The sequence below is a fragment of the Pteronotus mesoamericanus genome, unplaced genomic scaffold, assembly GCF_021234165.1.
Source record: "Pteronotus mesoamericanus isolate MK-2021 breed Mesoamerican mustached bat unplaced genomic scaffold, CSHL_Meso_final contig_1242, whole genome shotgun sequence".
Lineage (NCBI taxonomy): Eukaryota > Metazoa > Chordata > Mammalia > Chiroptera > Mormoopidae > Pteronotus > Pteronotus mesoamericanus.
This window is the reverse complement of record NW_026555053.1, coordinates 1091450-1110166: the sequence shown is the minus strand read 5'-3', so window position 1 is coordinate 1110166 and position 18717 is coordinate 1091450. Positions and strand designations below refer to the sequence as shown.

General features: G+C 42.8%; 1 protein-coding gene across 7 annotated transcripts in view; it reads right to left on the bottom strand.

Moving 5' to 3' along the window:
- Positions 1–203: 203 nt before the first annotated feature.
- Positions 204–18717, bottom strand: part of ZFAND6 (zinc finger AN1-type containing 6) — a 49483-nt gene continuing 30969 nt past the window's right edge. For all 7 annotated transcript variants that reach the window (XM_054588933.1, XM_054588976.1, XM_054588952.1 and 4 more), the window contains 5 exons: positions 13507–13677; positions 12123–12231; positions 10980–11080; positions 3299–3412; positions 204–1143 (listed from right to left, as the gene is read on the bottom strand). In XM_054588933.1, the coding sequence (XP_054444908.1) occupies positions 995–1143; positions 3299–3412; positions 10980–11080; positions 12123–12231; positions 13507–13677 (644 nt within the window). In that variant the 3' untranslated portion in view covers positions 204–994. The remainder of the gene's footprint in view (positions 1144–3298; positions 3413–10979; positions 11081–12122; positions 12232–13506; positions 13678–18717) is intronic.

Here is an 18717-nt window from a genome sequence, read left to right as displayed (position 1 = left end):
TTTAAAGAAATATTGACATCTTCAGCTCATAGGAATGTAAGATCATAATATATCATCGTGAGATTAGTCACAGACAGATGTGAGACGAACAACAGTTCTCTTACAAAATTAGTGAAGTAGAAAACTACAGGACACAGAATCAAAACCAACTACAGGAACAATAACAGAGAAAAGGCAATCCACAGAATCGTTAAGGTTGTCCTTTTTATTTAATCAAAGACTGGTGGATAAACATAAATACAGCACAATTACTTCAGATCATTCTTCATATTGTACACACAGACAGATGAACCTGAAAGAAACCTGCAGTCAGCAATGAAATGCATACAGCTTTTCCTTCCCTTGCTCAAAAAAAAAAAAAAAAAAAGAAAAAGAAAAAAAAAAGGAAAAAAAATTAAAAACACACAAACTTAGAATCTCATCAGCACACTCTCTCCTGTGACAAATGATTCAGACATAAATAGTGGGTGCAAAGAAACTATGTGCTAACATATGTATAACCTTTGTTAATGAAAAAAAAACAGAAGCAGCCATAGTGATTAAGATACATTCAGTTACTGGTAACTAGCTGTGCCCTACAGGGCATTATCCAAAGAGAGATCGTGCTGCAGAGAAAAGCTATATATACACACACAATGAGAAAATAAACCGCAAGATTAACGCATGCATGTTTAATACTGGAAAAATCACAGCCCTCCAAAATTTCTCCCCATTTGTTATAAAAGCCCTCTGCACTCAACTAAAATTAAAATGATCTTAAAAGGATAATACTTGTAAAGTTTACTTAAGTCTTTTCAGCCACAGAAACTGCAATGGAAATAATGTTCAGAGTCATTTTCAAAACAAAAACAAAAATCTATTCTTCTGATGACATGCATGATTAAAAGGTCTATGCAAGATACAATGCTCTACATTCCCAATGACTAGGAAAAAAAAACCTCAAGTCAATTTTTAGTTTGCAGATGGTGAAAGGATTTTGTATTCCAGCAGGAGTTCAAATCTTCTGGATCTTTTCGCCAACAACTACTGGATTTTCTTTTCTGATTTTCTCAGCAGCATCGGCTTTGTAATTGTAAGAGCAATTGTGTACATCTGAGTAACGGTGTACACCACAGTAAACATTTCCACACCGGCATTCAAACCCTGAAAGTGGATTAATACACAAACCTGAGTTGGATGCAAGGTCTAAATATTAAGTGCTTTAGCATAATTAATGTTAAACAGATCATGTTATTTAGGGCAACAATCTAAACCATCATTCTAAACAAGCAGTTTCGCAACCCAAGAACATTCTACACATTCTCAAAATTCACTAGCTGACAGCTTCCTACCTTGTACCTGGTTTGTACCGGAGCAGATCGCAACCACTTCTCTGAGCTCGAGTGTCCTTACCTATGGCATGGCCACTTCCTTCCCATCAAAAACAGATCACTAAATTGAAAATGTGAAACATTTCTCAAATCCAAATACTACGATGTTGAAAATAGGCTTACTGTCAGAAGGCGATCTTCATATTTAAGAAAGATGCAACGAGCCCTCTGACCGAACTGTTACAAATGACACGGCGCCCATGCCAGCTCTGTTTGGCTACCATCCCATGGAAGGGCGAACAGACTCTGCCTGGTGATTAAGACCACGGGGTCTAGAGTTAGGCCATCTGAGCACAGACCTCTTACTGACATACCTGCAAATTACTTAAGTCTCTCTGAGCCTCAAGTTTCTGCAACTGTAATTTTAGTTACTGTACGGATTAAATGAAGAATGTAGTAAGTACTTACCACACAGTAAATACACACAAACTCTACTTAGTTTAGGAAAATGCCCAAAGTTGAAGACAAAAGAGAAGTGTAAGGAAGGTGGGCAGTCTGTACACAAAACTGGTCCTGCCCTCCAAAATGAGGATTTTATGGTGTGATGAAATTATTGGAAATGGGACACAGGAAATCAGTATTTTAAACATTGACATGAACTGTAAACTTCCTTTACCATATTTTTTTATTATAAAACTGTATCTGTGGCTTTATAATAACAACTAATGAAGAATGAGGCCAACAATAACCCCAGACTGATAGACTGGACAACATGAGAATTAGTAAATCTCAGCCCTCCAATCATAAAGTTTCAGAGATTCTGAGATTTAGAAAGACTGTATTTGATACTATGTATGTATATTTTCAAATGTTTTTTTTTTTTCACGTTTGGATGGGCCAGCCTTAAACATCTTTGATGTCAGACTGAAATCTCCTTTCCTCTTTACCTCCAACCTACTCCTTAGCCAGAGGAACCTTCCTAAAACATCCTTTCGCTTAAAATCTTATCTGTTCTTTTCTCAGCCCATGCACTGTATTCAGCACAATGTCTGGCACATAGTAGACAATAAATGGTCACTACTGTAGCTGCAACTGCTTCCCCGAAATTCTGCCCCCAGTTTCCCCCCGGCCACAGCACTAGCCTGATCTCTGCTTCTGTCTGCCTGCAGCGTCCAACACGCTCACATACTGTGCGCCACAGCTACCTCCCCACTCCTGCCCTGGACACGCCCTGTTCTTTCCCTTCTCCAAGTTTTCCTTCAAAAGCTCTTCTTTCTGGCTGAAATGCCCGTTTCCATCAGTTGTAAGTCCTGCTAATTTTTCAAGTCTCAGCTGAAACATTCTGCCTTCATGACATTTTCCTTGATGGGCCTCTTCTCTTCTTCTCTTATACAAATCAATAATCACTTCCCTCCCTGAATTCCCAAAACAATCTACCAGACGGCACTTCCTGTGCTTCCTTTGCTAAATACCCAAGTAGCCTCTTGAACACTGCCTTTCTCCCTCTCTTAGTAACAAAGCTGCCTGCCGGCTGTTACAGCAGTCAACCTGTATTGATTACTTATTGTGCGGCAGCACAAGGCTGATCGCCTTACATGTGTTACCTCCCTGAACCCTCACAGCCACCTATGATTAGCCCTTTGTATGAAGCCTCACAGCTCGCCAAGGGCTTAACTATTCCCTCTGACACAGCTTCCGGCTCTCTGAAGGCAGGAGCCACATCGCTGCCCTCTTGCAGCATCTGGCACACTGACCTACCTTGTCTAATACTCTCAAACTCAGCTGAAATGATTTTTTAAAAGAAAACTATTCATTTCACTTTTAAGTATATAATTAAATCTACTTTTATTTCTTTAAGAAAATTCAGAAGCTGAAACGTATCCAGTATTAACTCATATGAAAATAGAAACAATCTTACTTGAAATAGGAAGCCAGGAATTATTTTAAAATGCAATCTTAAGTTTGAACCATTTGACTTGGGCCCTTACCAGTAAGTCCCACTTTCTTCCTACACATGAAGCAGCGATTCTTTTTCTGTTTTGGTTTCTCAAGAGACTTGCTTTGCTCTTCAGATGGCTGCTGTGCCGTATCTGATACTGAAGCTGACAAAAATAGGAAGGTGGTAAAATTTAGTTATTCAGTAAGCGACATTTGGGTGGTGGTTGTCCCCCACCCCCACTGATTCGTTATTCACAGGATAACTGAAGAATTTATTTAATTATGGAAAGATTTATTTATGTCACATTAAGTTACAAAGTAATTTACATAACATGACCCTTTGGTATGTAGGAACGTACGGAACTTATGTACAGTCATGCAGAAAATACACTGACATGTTCACAGTGTCTCAATTTTCTAATTTTTACAATACTTCTGTAATTGATCAATAAAAGGCATGCACACACACACTTAAAATACTACTTGCATATCGTAAGGGAGTCTGTAAGAAAATGGCCCTATGCAAATTTCTAAGTTTTGCTGGGGTCAGAACGAAGTACGCTTCTCAGAAAAAAAAAGGGGAGGAAAAAGGCTGACACCAAGGTTCAACAGAATACTAAGTATGGTTGAAATTTTCAGAATGTTTCAGATAAAATCTTAAAATGTTAGAAATAAGATAAATTGATAAAATTTAAAACTACTTTCATGGATGCATGTAAGCAGTGAAACCAAGGCCGGCTGCACCAAGACTCAGATCAAACTACTGCCCTGGCACTACCGTGACCCTTCCTGTCACGAACTACCCCAGGCCTCCTGGATGCTGCCGCTGGACGCCACCTCTCATGTGACCTGGCAGACAAGACACTGGCTCTAAAACAGTGACTTGCCTTGGACTAAGTTCTCAACGCCCCCCATTTCACCACAAGTCCTCCTCTTTTGGAACCTACCGCGTGACCACCCTCGAGGCCGCGGCCGGCCCCTCTACCCGCACCGCCCACAACTAGCCCAGAAGGCCTTCCCCGGTCTCCCTCACGTCCCCCGGGCCGTTGTCTTCTGAAGGCTGCGCTCAAGCGGACTCGGCTCTGCAGCTTCCCTCCGCGTTACCCTGCAGCCCCAGGCCACCACCTGGCAGCACCCACAAGCCCCTCTTCAGTCCATGCTTCCCACCTGGTGACCTTAAAGTGAGAATCTCCCGAGGTGCCCTCCATTGTTTAAATTTCCAGACTCCCCACTAGCCCCAGGCTAATGGCCAGGCCCTTCATGGTTTTCTTGTCCTTCTTCCTCCAGCCTTGTCTCTCGCCTTGCCTCCTGCGTGCTCCGTGCTTCCGCCACACTGAAGTACCTGTCCTTTCCCTGAATATATCAAATTCTTATCTATCTTTGGGCTTCTGTAAAAGTTGTCCTTTCTTTGGGGAATACTTCTTCCACACCCTTGTCCGTTTCTTTACCTACAACGTGATTACTGCACACCCAGACATTCTGAAACTAGACGGGAGACAGCTGTACTAATACATACATTTTATTTTTGAAACAGAATATGGACACATAAAACCCTTCATTTTCTCTAACTAAATATCTTGGAATGTAAGCTGTCCAAGGGCAGGGCTGCGTGTCTCGCTTATAATTTTATCCCCAGCCCCTAGAACACTTCCAGATAAGGCTGGGCTGTGTGCAAAGAGCTTGGAGAAGGTTTTGCTTGCAATCCAACAAGAATCTATTATACTTACTGTTTCTGAAATCTGTAAGTCCTTATATCTAATCTGTTCTCCCAATTACATTCAAATAAACTAATGTAACTAACATTTTATAATGGCAGTAACACCACCATCCCAAGATCACACTTTTACCAGAACTGGCTTGCTCCTGAGACACAAACTCTGAGTGGCTCCTGGGAATGGAGCGGGGAGATGACGCACTCACTGCTCGGCACACAAACGCTCCCGCACACCACAGAGGCGTTCCACGGGGCTTCACCTGGAGATTCGTCTACGTGATTCCCTGCAGATGAGGTGGACGCGCAACCTTTCCAGAGCTGGATCAGGAGGCTTGAAAGCCAGGGTTCCCATGTGAAGCCGATTAATGTCCACCACATCCCCACAAGACTAAAGGAACCCCAGCTCATCTGACACTATAGGCAGGTGGCCTGAAATGGTCACCACATGAATTCATGGGCAAGATGACAAGAGTATTCTGTCAAAATCTCTTGATTCCCAGAAATAACCCGTTTCCTCAGTTTCTATGTGAGATTTAAGACTAAAACATGCCTAATCAAACTATGTTATGTGAAAAGAAACAATTCAGTCCCTGAAAAGTGCCATTCAGTGGGTTGTAGGCTAAAGGACCATACTCTCACTGAACCTGAGGCCAAAATAAGAACGGTGTCCTCAAGACAGGCAGTTTTTCATATTCTGGAATGAGAATTGGAAGGAGATCACCTGCTTGTTACTGATTAACAGCAGGAGGTTGCTGGTGTTGCAGCCACGAGTCCTAAAGGTCCATTTGGGAAGCCGACGCAAGGGCAGTGTTTGTGAAACAAACCGCAGCACAGCACTGGCTGATTTAATTTTTAATGAGAATTGCAAGGAGACAAAGTCCACCGGCCTCTACTTTGAATATTCTTCAAAAAGCACCAGGCAGGTACATCAGTTTCACTGCCCGCATGGAGCATCACATTCAAGAGGAACAAGGCCCTCTGCTCTGGGTCCTGTAAAAAGGAAGGAAGGGAAAGGAGGCGGGGGGAAAGGGAAAGAAAGAACGAGAGAGAGACAGAGAGAAGAAGGAAAGGCAGGCACAAATATGCTGATGAGTACACACAACTATTTGGCACTACCTCTGGGGGTATAGAAACACACGGTGATGAATGAGAGCGAACATCAGATGCCATGAATAGGGAACTCCAAACATTATCGCATAGTACACACAATATCTATGTAACAAGAGCACATACCCTTCCTCCAAAGGTTGTGACAAGCCTCCTCATCAAGGATCAGACTAAGCATTTGGGGGCCGGGGCCTACTCTGCTCACACTGCACACCTATGACAGAGAGCAGCTGCCCAACAGAGACTGAACGAACACACAAATTTCCGTGACCCACTGGGATAAAACTCAGTTCCCCTCTCTGGACTGCCTTCGCTTACCTGCAAAATGAGGGGCTAGACCAAATGTTTTATGTTACTTGTAGCTCAAAAATTCGTAACAAAATGAGAAAATTTTAATATTCCAAAGAAAAATTAGCCGGTATGGTAGCAGGGTTCAAAAGAAATGAGTCATATATTTAATTTTATATTTTCTAGCAGCCACGTTAAAAAGTAGAAACAGGTACTACCCTGGCTGGCTAGCTCATTTGGTTAGAGCATCATCCCAATATGCCAAGGCTGTGGGTTCAATCCCCAGTCAGGGTACATACAAGAATCATCCATGGAATGCACAGATAAGTGGAACAACAAAGCGATGTTTCCCTGTCTACCCCGCTCCCACCAAAAAAAAAATAAATAAAAATAAAAAAAAAAAGAGAGAATTTAAAAAAGTAAAAACTGATAAACTATATATTATCATTTAAAAATGTAACCAACATAGCCACATTAATGAAATACTTCATTTGTTGTGTGTGTGCTTAGTCTCGAAAACCCAGTGCACATGTTACACTCACAGTGTAGCCAGCAAATATGTACTAAATGTCTCACTTCAGACCAGCTCCCTTGGGAGTGCTAGACAGCCACACAACGCCGGTGGCCATCATCCTAGACAGAGCAGCTCTACTGAGGTCAGTTTCTATTCGCAGCTGTCAGGGCAAAAACTGTTAAATGAATCGTAAAACCCAACTTTGTGTTTTCTTAAACCACCACTTTCGAAACGGCTCTCTTCCCTGAGCATCAATTACAACCAAGGAGCTGTGGGATTTTCCACAACCTGGAGCTTTAAAGACCCTTTCCAGCTTTCGTTCCAACATATACTTGCCTGAAATGGCCACTCCAGCAACTTCTGCTGTCACCACCTATTTCCCAAATTTCGTCTTTTCCCACCTGTACGCTTTTGCTCTCACTCTCTTTTCCAGCAACAAGCCCTCCTCGCTGCGCCTGTCCTTCACGTCCGCAGAATGACACAGCAGGAGCCTTCTGCACCCGGCTTCTTTCATTTAGCAGGTTCTCAAAGTCCGTCCCTGCTGGAGCACGTCCAGGACGTCGTTCCTTTTAGTGGCTGAGTACCAGTCCTGTGCGTGTGGACACCAGTTTTGTCCACGTATCTGCTGACGGCCATTTGGGCTGTTTCCGCATTTTGATGAGTATGGACAATGCTCTGGACATTCTCAGTCAAGTTCCGGTGCGGCTACCCTCAGGCCAGCACCATGAGGTCTGGATTATTGCAGCCTGTAACTCAGTGCTCCACCAACTTGGTTCTACTTTTTCTAGACTGTTTTGGCTATTCTTACCCACTCTTTAAAATCAGAATAAATCTCGTTTTTAATCCATACAGCTTTCCTAAATTAGTCCAAAGGGACTATTTCTGATTGTCTGAACCACTGATTCAACAATTCGAGACTGTGTGGACTCAGGAACCCTCGGAGTGGAGTATTCCACTCCCCTCTATCACTCCATGCCTGATAAATGACCCAGCTGTCCTAGAATGCTTCAGTGACGGAGAGCTCACCACCTTAAAATGGGGCTTCGTTCTATTGTTGAAAAGCTGCAAGATTCTTACTGTTAACCTCCTGTGTTTCCCAAATCAGTGCAGCATCACGAGTAAAAATATCCTTTGTAATTTACCAAGCTCACTTCATCTCCATTATTTCACTGCCTAATAACACCCTATAAGGTGGACACGGTTCTTAGCCTCCTTTAAAAGTTAATGAAAATAAGGATCAGAGAAGCAGGGTGTCGAGATTTGAAAACAACAGAACCTCTGAATCCAATTCCACATTCTACTTACTAGGATCCTGTATCTGAAGGACTGAGAGGTTAAACAAAGACTTAAGCATATTGTTGAATAGGACAATCAAGTATGACAGTTTAGAGTGCACCAAAATACTTAGAGGTTTTTTTCCTTGAAGTTAGTTTTTGTAAATGGCATTCCTAAGTGACACTGTGTAAGATACTGCTACTTGTTAAATTTAAAACAATTAAATGAGAACCATGCTATATAATATGCTAAATCCTCGGTTAAACATGAGAAAAATGTTTCAGTCATGAGTACAAAATGAAAGCGGTCCCGCCCACCTGGTGGCAACAGATGCTAATTATAAGCAGATCACCCACAGGGAAAAAAGCTGTTTCAATGACACTATTCTGAGAACTCCAATAAAAAATGTTAGGAAATTCTGGCTTAGGCACACAGTTGCTACCCAGGTATACTCTCCTCCACCTGGTTAGTCTTCCTAGTAAACTATATCTCCCTTGAGGGATGCAAATGGAGTAATGAGGAAAACAGGTACCTGGGTAGGTCACCAAACCAGTTGATCCTACCCTGGGAACAGAGAGCGGCTCGATGTGGCATCAGGAATACACATCCACTCCCCAGCCCAGGAAGCAATACAAACCGCTTCCACAGCCTAGAGTCATGTGCCTGGGCTCCAGTTCCTGCTGAAATGACCACGGACTTGAGCCAAAGACCTTTTCTCCCTCTTTTTGTCCATCTCCTAAATAGGCAGAAAAAAATGTTCTGCCTTTGTTCCTGTCAAGTACATTTATGTGTTATGATGGTATGAGTCTATATATAGATTCACACCTGTGTGTGTGTGTTTTATAATAAGACATTCTTAATTCAAAAGTATAAGCGAGATATTTTTTAAACCTCGGCTAAGAGATTTTATACATTGAAAATGAATCCTCTCAAGTGCAAATGAAAGTTACACCAGATTTTTCAAAGATTCTGCTATGCAGAAATGATGAATGCTAATTTGTGAAATACACTTGAAAGTTAATACTAGGTTAACCTAAAAGCCACTACAAAGAAGCTTTTACAATTTTAACCACCACTGTGCCCCTCTAATTTCTCTTAATACAGCGTCAAGACCATCTTTTGTATTAACGTGCTCAGGGATAAGTACAGAAAATTCTATTTTCCTCCAAACACAATGAACTTACAATCTTCACTCTTTCTCAGACTTGTCCAACAATGGGTATTGTATTCTTAAGCAGCGTACTTTTTTTTCACTATCCATAATGTAAAATATGTTCCATTGTGAGACATAAGTAGCGTATTCGTGAGTCATGGCCTGTGCGGCTCCTTCCTTATTTGCTCTCTCTCAAAACAGCTACGCAGCCCTTGCTTCCTGAAACTCCCCCCAGCATCCGCGGCCTGACACTAAGCCCGAAGATCTGGATGACTTTTCTCCCCTTTGCTGACTCCCCGGTCCACCTGCTCCTCGTGCTCTGAGCCTCTCGTCAACCTGTGCCGAGGACTTCCAAATCTCAGACCTGACACGGATCGCATGTTTAAATACCTACTATTTACCCACCGCCTCCAACTGAGCTCTTTACATTTTGAAATGCGATTACTTTTGGCTTACTCTAAGACCCTGCTAAGCGTTATGGCTGCTCTCAGTCTGTCTACAGCAACCACACCACCGCCACCGCCCTAAAACTGACAGCTGTAGCCCCACCCTCATCTCATTTCCCAAGTCCAGTGGATAACTAAATCTTGGGAATTTTTCTATTTCTGCTTTTAAAATATCCGTCGTCTCTGCCCTTCCTTAAACGTTTCTGGTTAACTAAAAATAAAATTATTCACTTAATCATATTTATGAGTTCATAATAATATGTTGGGTGAACTACTAATGTTCGCCACATAGTATATTTTCCTGCTATAGCAAAATTGGCAAAAAGGCTCTTCACGCCAATTACTTTTTGGGCATGAGGTCAGAGCAAGGACTGAACCGGCCTGACTAATTCACACTTCAATGAACTGTAGCTGAGACTGACAGACGCCTCTGCCGTCACCACGTGGACGCCGTGCTCTGCGGAAGGCTCCGCGGAAGACTCCACGGGCCAAGGCGTCTTCTCTGCGACTCCTGCCACAAGCAAAATGACCCTCTGTTCATCCCCGGCCTGTCTTTCCAGAGCATCCGTCTCTGATGAGCGCAGTTTCATGCAGTGGCAAAATATAACTCCTTAAGCCCAGGTTACTTGGCAAATACCTCCTCTACTTTCCCATCTGCTAAGAAAGCCCACATAGTCCAAGTCTTCCTAGGTCACCTGGACTCACATGATGCGGATACAAAGAAAATGGGCAAGAATAAGAGATACCACCTGTAAATACAAGTAACCAAATGTGATGTTGTGCTTCAGTCCCAGATGGGGAGAGAGGGTGACTGCCAGTCAAGTTAAACAGTCTCTTAGGAAACCTGAGTCAAAAACAAGAGACTGCTCTCAAACCAGCAGCCCCGGTTTGCTTGGAGAGGAAATACTATTTAGATTAAACTGACTGAAATAATAACAGATAATGTGACGCGACCACTCATTCATTTAAATATATTTCTCAAACTAAACAGACTTTGAAGTTTCTAAGTTTATGGTGATGGCATAATTTTATATATGTGGGAAATGGTTCCCAATATTTCAGTTCATTAAATACTTGAGGATATTAAAATATTCTGCTTATAAAGAAAATAAATATAAAAATGTTAAAATGTTAGGCACATAGTTTAAAAAATATATGCACCTAGGACAGTGCCTGACCTATAATATTGAAACGTTAAACAAATGACAAAATATATGCTAGTTCATATGCAAACCTTGCAGGTCTTCTGTTTCAGGTATTGCTTTGTCCGCAGATGTACTGTCCACTTGGGAAGATGCTACAGATTCTGATAAAAGTGACTGATTTGATACAGGACTAGAAAGCAAAAATATTCAGATTTTAAAAGATCATCTCTATGCATGAACAGTCCCTAACGTGATATAAGGAAAAGTTCAACATATCTAAGTAGATCATTAAGACAAGAATTAACACAAAAGTACTTTTTACAACTTAAACCACCACAGGTCTTTGTAACTGGAGACAAATTTGAGCCAGAAGTTTACTGTTTTGGAAATAAAGCCACAGTATGTATCCTTTGTGTGTGAATTCATGTAATGAAAAGTAGCACGATGAAGACACACGTAAGGAACCCTAACACAAAGCTGTAAACGACATACTGGCAAAATGGAATGTCTCCTCTCAGGAAGTGGGGAAAAAAAACTACGGAGCTCTGGCCCGGTAGAGCGCTGACCCGATACGCCAAGGGAGCCGGTTTGATCTCCAGTCAGGGCACATACAAGAATCAACCAGTGAGTGCATCAGTCAGTAAGTGGTAACAACAAATTGATGTCTCTCTTTGAAACCAATTAAAATTTTTTAAACAATAAATAAACTATGCAGTAGTAACGTGGTATTGGTTTCCTAATGGTAGGATAAAAATAAATAACTATTCTGTATTTTCAGGCCTCTAAATGATGTAACTTTTTCAAAGTTAAAAAGAAAAAATACACTACAACACAAATAATGTAACTACCACATCATGATATGAAAAAGAAAACTTGTGACAAGACTTTTTAAAATGAAATACTAGTATTTGCAGAACAGGACTATAATTAGAAGAACCTAGGCATGCTCCAAAAGGATTTCAGCGGAGGGTTAGAATATATGAGGAGAAGGGACAAAGGGAAAGCTATCTGAAAAGGAAAGCTGGGACTTAAAAGACAACCCCCCTACCCCCACCTCAATGCAAAAACAAACAGAAAAAGCCTATTCCAACTACTCAGTAATGATAATGAGACAGATACGATTTTAAGCTAGTTTGCTTTGCACAGTTTTCCTTAATAGGACTGATCAAATACGGAGCATGTCCTGTACTTTTCCTTAGCTCTCCCATCCCCACCGAGAGACCACACCCTACCTTGGCTGCAGAGGTGAAGGGGTGGAGTCTAGCGCTGACTGGGCTTCTGGGACGCCGCCGTCTGTGCACTGAACTGGTAGAGATTCCGACAGACTACTGACAGAAGTCGCTGCAATGGTACCACATTTCGTATTAGTGATTCTGCACTCTGGGCAGTCCAACACCTTATCTAAAAAAATCAAGATCAGTTTTCCACAAAATATAGTGTATGAACTTTGTTGTAACTATATAATATGTTGGGTCACTTCTTTTAGTTAAAGTTTCTTCAATACTACAGTTTTCCGGTGAAAATACATTCATTTTAACCATGAAGGAGGAAACCATATACAAACTGTGTATATTAGTAAACTAAACTTCCATTTCTCAGGACTGAGTGTTACCAAACCCTTTAACTCACAAACATCTTCCAGGTACCAGTAGAGAAATGAGATATTTACAACAGAAGTCATTTAGTACTGAGGCAAACCTAGGTTCAGAATTAAACGCTGTGCTCAGCATACTAGGCTGCATTATTTTCCCTGGTCTTCATAAGCAGATATGTAGATGATGATTTAATTTCAAAAATAGTAATTTATACTGGTTTGATTTTAGCCTTAAGAAAAACTGGAGGAGTTCTGATGAAGTGGTTCCAGCGTTCGCCTTGCACATGAAGCAATGACAAGAAAGCCTCCGCACAAAATTTTAAATGAACCAAGTACCAGTCTGCACGTTCAACGACCATGGAAACCTACGGCCTCAGGCGTGAACTTACAGGAGGCAGATGCTGGAGGAGTGCTAGTTATACTTTACTTTTGCAAAGCTTACACTTGGAATCCTCACCATCCTCCTTACTCAACTGCGGATGCTTTAAAGCCATCCTCAATTCCGGGAGAAGCCTTTGACTTGAAAAGGCAGAGCACTCGGGTGGCCGGGGCGGGCCTCCTAACCCCGAGTCACACGGCCGTGCCCCCGCTTCGCAGCGGGGACGCCGCCTCTGAAGCCGGCCGTGGCTGTTCGTCATGCACGCTTTCCTTCCACAGCTCTTCTGCCTGCCGAAGTCATCCCGTGTCAAAGAACCAAGGCCCCCTGCAGCCCCACTCCCTCACCTTACTTTCTAAGGGAGCTCTGTACATCTGAAGGACGCTTCTGGTAGCACGATAATGGAGTTTCACAGCACAGCAAGTAAGACTATGCGATGGATTTACGGCAGTTATTTTCAACGGGTAAACATACTCTTACTCCTGTCTCCCTACCACTGATAACCACCATATGTAATGAGACATTTTATTGCTGTGAACTTAGTAAAGTGAGTATAATGTTAGAGCAGAAAAGGGTGTCGGGTACACTGTGTGATCCAAGTGTATCTCAGTTCTGAATAGTGCTGCGTTTTAGCCAAATTACTTACCAGGTGGGCTGATTCTATCATTACTGCTATTCTGTCGTTGAAGATGTTCTTTGTAGCACACTGAGCACATGCCGTTTGTGCGAGGGTTTCCATAAAACCCGCAGCCAGTGGAACAAAGCATAGGCACTTGGCTGTGATTAGTTTCTTGAGCCATGTTCCTCTGCTGCACACCTGAAATTTACTGAGAATTAGCAAAAAAGGCACACACTGCAATCACACATTATCCACATTTGCTTTTTACGATAAAGACACACCCACATATACTCCCCTCTAAACCCTCCAGGCAGCTATCTCAAGACTGTGGGCTAAGGTAGGGAGAGAAAAGGTAAAAACTGAAAGAACACAAACAGGGCTTCCATCACTAACGCACTGTGCACAGGCAGATCTGCACCAGCTTAGAGAGGAAACAGAACTGCTAGAGAAAGGTTCCTGTGCACAAGATTCCACTCCATCAGCTGTTAAGGAAAACCCTTTAGGTCCAGTTCAGTCTGAATTCCTGGTGGTAAGAAACATACATGGTAAGTTTTGCTATGTTATACTATTAATTTCTGAACATTTAAACCTTGGTCCAAGTTCATGTGTTAACTTGTACAATTTCTTCTTTTTGAAAAGCATTTAACATAAACTAAGTATGATCAGAAAAAGGTACTGGCACGATATGAAGTGTATATACAATATGTGGACAATTAGAACAACAGGAGTACCTATTAATCATCAAAAAGGACGAAAAAGGACATATCAAGGACGGTAAAGCGAATGGTGACCTTTTCTGATCTGCACCTTTTCTGTACTTTTAAGACTCTCTTAGATGAAGATGCTACTTTTTAGAAGTATTTAAAAGTTAAAAAATCTCAGACAGAGGAACTGTTTGGAAACCACATGAAGGCAGAAATCAATTAGACAGATGGAAGAAGCCAACGTGCAATTTCTCTTACAATCCAAGTGGCTCTTTCAGCCAGAACAGCGTGACAGGAGGTAAGTAACAGGCTCTTATTTGAAAAGTTCCCAAGTGAAATGAAGGTATGTGTACATTTAAGATGAGCCTATGTTCACGGATCTTGAAAAATGAGAGGGCCATGTTTTCCCCCTGAGGTTGCCTTGACCTGATAAACAATGAAGGAAAGCATTCAAATTACCATTAACACATTTTCCCCCACACTTAACCTATCAGGACAGATTGTTGGGGGGTGGGGGGATCTCACGCAGATTTCAGAACCAAGAGTAATAATGCACTTGACTGGATTACAAAACAAAGCCGCAAGCTTATCATGTCCCTCTAAAAAAAATGCCATAAAATCGTTAAGAATACCTAGATCTTTAGCCTAAGAATACAATTTGGGATTTCTTTCTTATTTCATCATGGCAAGTCATTTCGGGCTCCAATCTTTGCTGCTGTGATAGGTATCTGCTACCTTAGGTCCCTACCTCTCCTCTAGTTCTGTAGTAACAATGAGGAGGCAGAAAAGCGAATGACAAACGTTTTCTGGATTTGTCCCCAAGGGATAGCGTGCTTGTCTGTTTTGAGTATCAGGGCAAAGGCTCAAGGTCACGTACGCAGCTGGGAGGCGATGGCACTGCGACTCGCGACAGGCAGTCTGGCTCCGAAGTCCACGCTCCACACCAGGGGTTCCCCAGGTGTGCGCCAGGGACCCCACCGAGGCCAAACCGTGTTCCCACTAACACTAAGCCATTCGCCTTTTTCACTGTGGCAACATGCACAAAAGCAACAGTGGGTGACCGCCTGAAGCCTGACCTTCCTGATCCTGACCGTGGCACCAAAGTACAGTGTGCTCGCGGTCAAGTTAACTTTATTAGCTCTCCACCCAGAACACACACGGCTTGTTAGTGTTTTGCGTGACAAACGGGGCGGTACGCAGACAGCCCTTCTGCTGCGCACAGCAATGTGATGGCTGCGGGAGGAAGCAGCGCTTGTGCACCTGTTCACGTTGTAAGCTGACCAAATCATCTTTGTCATGGAACAAGGTTTTTATTTCTAAAAAGGCCGGCAAACTAGTTATTCAGACTTGAGTATACGTCAGACATGTTCTCAAAAATGAGCAAAGTGAGCCTGTCATCTCAAGAAAAACAACTCACAGCACTTAGGGCCAAGGACAACATTTAAGTGAAAACGACCCTGGCAAGTGCCTCCCATTTCTAGAGGGTTTCCGCGAAGACCAGAGGCGATGCTGACGGCATGCGAGCAGCTGGCACTACACCAGCACTCGGAGGGCCAGCGCCAGCCAGTGAGCCCGTGCTTCCCAAGTGACCAGTGTAGAGCGGTGCAACGTGGTTCACGAAGGGAGACTCTGTTCAAAGTGAAAGACGAATGCATTTCAAAGTAATGGAGCAAAAAGCTTTTATATAGTTCGAGCTTCTACACTGCATGTATCCCTTTAAGAAACTACAAATTCTTTTAGTGTAATACCAAAGAAGAACAACCTTTAATATCTTCCTTTCCCAGCTACACACATAGTAGACACTGGTGTTCCTTTGTAGCATTGTAACAAATTAAATATAGAGGCAATTAAGAGAATTTGGCTGTTTGCTATTAAGCCAGACTTTTGGAAGAGATTGGCAAAAATATGCAACAATGCCACTTTTCTCACTAAACCAATTTGGTGTGGGAGGAGTAGGTTATTTTTCCATAAAATATTTTATAATAAATTATTAAATATTCTGTAACTGTTCTCAGCTTTAATTTGTAACATGATAAATATCATTAGCTAGAACCCACATAAACACAAGCTCTTTAGCGTACCCAATAATTTTAGGGAATATAAAGGTTCTGAAATGAAAACGGTGGAGAACCCACTGCTGTGAACCCTGCAGGACCACCTTCAGGGGGCAAAGAGTGATTTCTGGTGGAAGGGAGCACACACCAAAACACTCTTATTCTTTATGTCTAAAACATAGGTATACATGTAATACATAAATCGGAATACAGCGTATCTGTAAAAATAAAATTCTACGGAGGTGGGAGTCTAATTAGAAACAAACTGTCTAACAAGGCTCCTGAGGAGGGCAATAAATAAAAAAAGACTGTCCAGCACCAAGCATTCTGTGCTGCCTATTAGTGGCATTAAAGTGATGTACGACAAGAATCACACTGGCACCTTAGTGCATGGCTGGCAATCACATGCACCCAGAGAAGAGAAATATTCTATTTCTATTAAAACTCAAGCAAATAGCCAGATTAAAAGTACAATATGACCGCCAAGTCGTCGTATGTCACAATACCCGCTTCTGAACAGTAAGATTAAAATGGAAAAACTGGCAACAGTGGCAATTTCCCAAAGCCAAACTGCCCTGCACAGCAGCAAATTAACAATGGTTTTCAAAGTCAAGAGCTTTCTTATTTAAAAAACAAACAAACAAACAAAAACCCCTATTATCCTGGCAGGTAAAAAGCACAAAGGATTTCACAGCTCCGTGAAAAGGGAAAAGCGGGGGACCACCCTCACTTACTCATCTTCGGTCCTCCAAACGCACCTTTGCCCTGAAGATTCGGGGGAAGAGCCAACTCACAGAAGGGCTCCCGGGGTTACGTGCGTATGCAGCGCTGGGCACGGGCAGGTGTGGAGAGGCCGGCAGGCCCGCGCCCTGCACTGCACGTCTCGGCCAGCAAAACCAGCGTAGGGCCCCTCAGGAGGGAAACAGCCCCTTAGCTGCTGCGCTGTGGGGTTACAAAACCACAAATCCAAGGAGGGACGTAAGGTGACCAGACCAACCAAAAACAGATGAGCATGGGATCATTTTTTAAAAAGTCTATGAATTGCAGAGAATTCAGAAAACGTGCTTTCATAATCAAAACGACAAACCCATCACCCTTTCTACCCCCTAGGAGAGCACTTACAGAACTTAAGTTAGGATCCAAGCACTGTTTTGTTTTATTTACATTATCGCATTTAATTCCCTCCAGAATCCCGATGTTGGTGCTATTGATACGCCATTTAAAAAACAAGGAAACTGACATTCAAAGAGACTTTTATAACTTGCCCAAAGTCCTATACGCAGTGAGCGGCTAGGTTTTCCCCTTTGTCTAAAAGATGGTGACTTTCAAAGTCCACCCTCTTACTTTGTGAACATTCATCAATTTTTATTCTTTTTATTTAAAGATAATTTAAAATTCCACTCATTATTCAACCTTAAGATTTTATGCAGCTTTAATTAGTTTTACCAAGCTCTTGAGAAAATTTGTTTTTCCTTTCAGTCTTTTTACCTAAGAAATTCTCATTAGCATAAAAATTCAAGAACAAATATTTTAAGGCTCCAAAGGAAATTCAGCCCTGGCTGGTGTGGCTCCGCGGACTGAGCGCCGGCTTGATTCCCAGTCAGGCACAGGCCTGGGTTGCGGGCCGGTGAGGGATGTGTGAGAGGCAACCGCACATTGTTGTTTCTCTCCCTCTCTTTCTCCCTCCCTTCCCCTCTGTCTAAAAATAGATAATTTTTTTTTAAAGGAAATTCAATACCCCTTTCTAACTGAGGAATGTCACATGAAAATCCCCGATTCCCAGCCCCTGATGGCAGCGGACTCATCTCTCCAGAACCACAACCCGCCAGCCGGCCCCCGCAGCCTGTCCTCCCCTGTGCAAGGCGCCGCCAGCTCTCAGTCTCCTGACGCATCTTACCAGCGTTGGTCCCTGGTTCCTAGGTGACTCCCTATGGCCTTTTCAATCTGGAATCTTCATTACCTCTGGAAGCTTTCCCTCCACCTCCTGCCTTTCTGCCAACTACGCAGAATTGGCCCATCTTCCTTGTTATGGATCTTTCCATATGGATCTCCCAGAAGAGAACTAAGCAGAACTTACGGTACATCCTGCCTTATTATTACTTTTTTAATACAATCGGTCAAAACAGGAATGCTCATCCTGGTGCAGATGTTGAGATTAGTGTTTCCTGGAGGCGCATGGGAATTTCGCACGGTTCTGAGCATCTGGCCTCCACCTATCATGCGGGCAACACGTGCAGGTCCTGGGGGGCAAGGACCTTTGCAGAGGTGGCCGAGAACTCCATGGAAGTTCATAAGGCACACAGGTGAGAAAGGACGACTTGCTACCAACCGCCTGGGACGAAGGCTACTCACGCTGACAGAGACAGAGGACCTGGGTTAGGATCCTACAGGGTCGGGGTGCTCTGTGGTCCTCTCTGTACGGCAGTCCCCAGGCCCCTAGGCCAGGTTGTCTTTCCTGCTGCTTCTTGAGCTGGAGGATA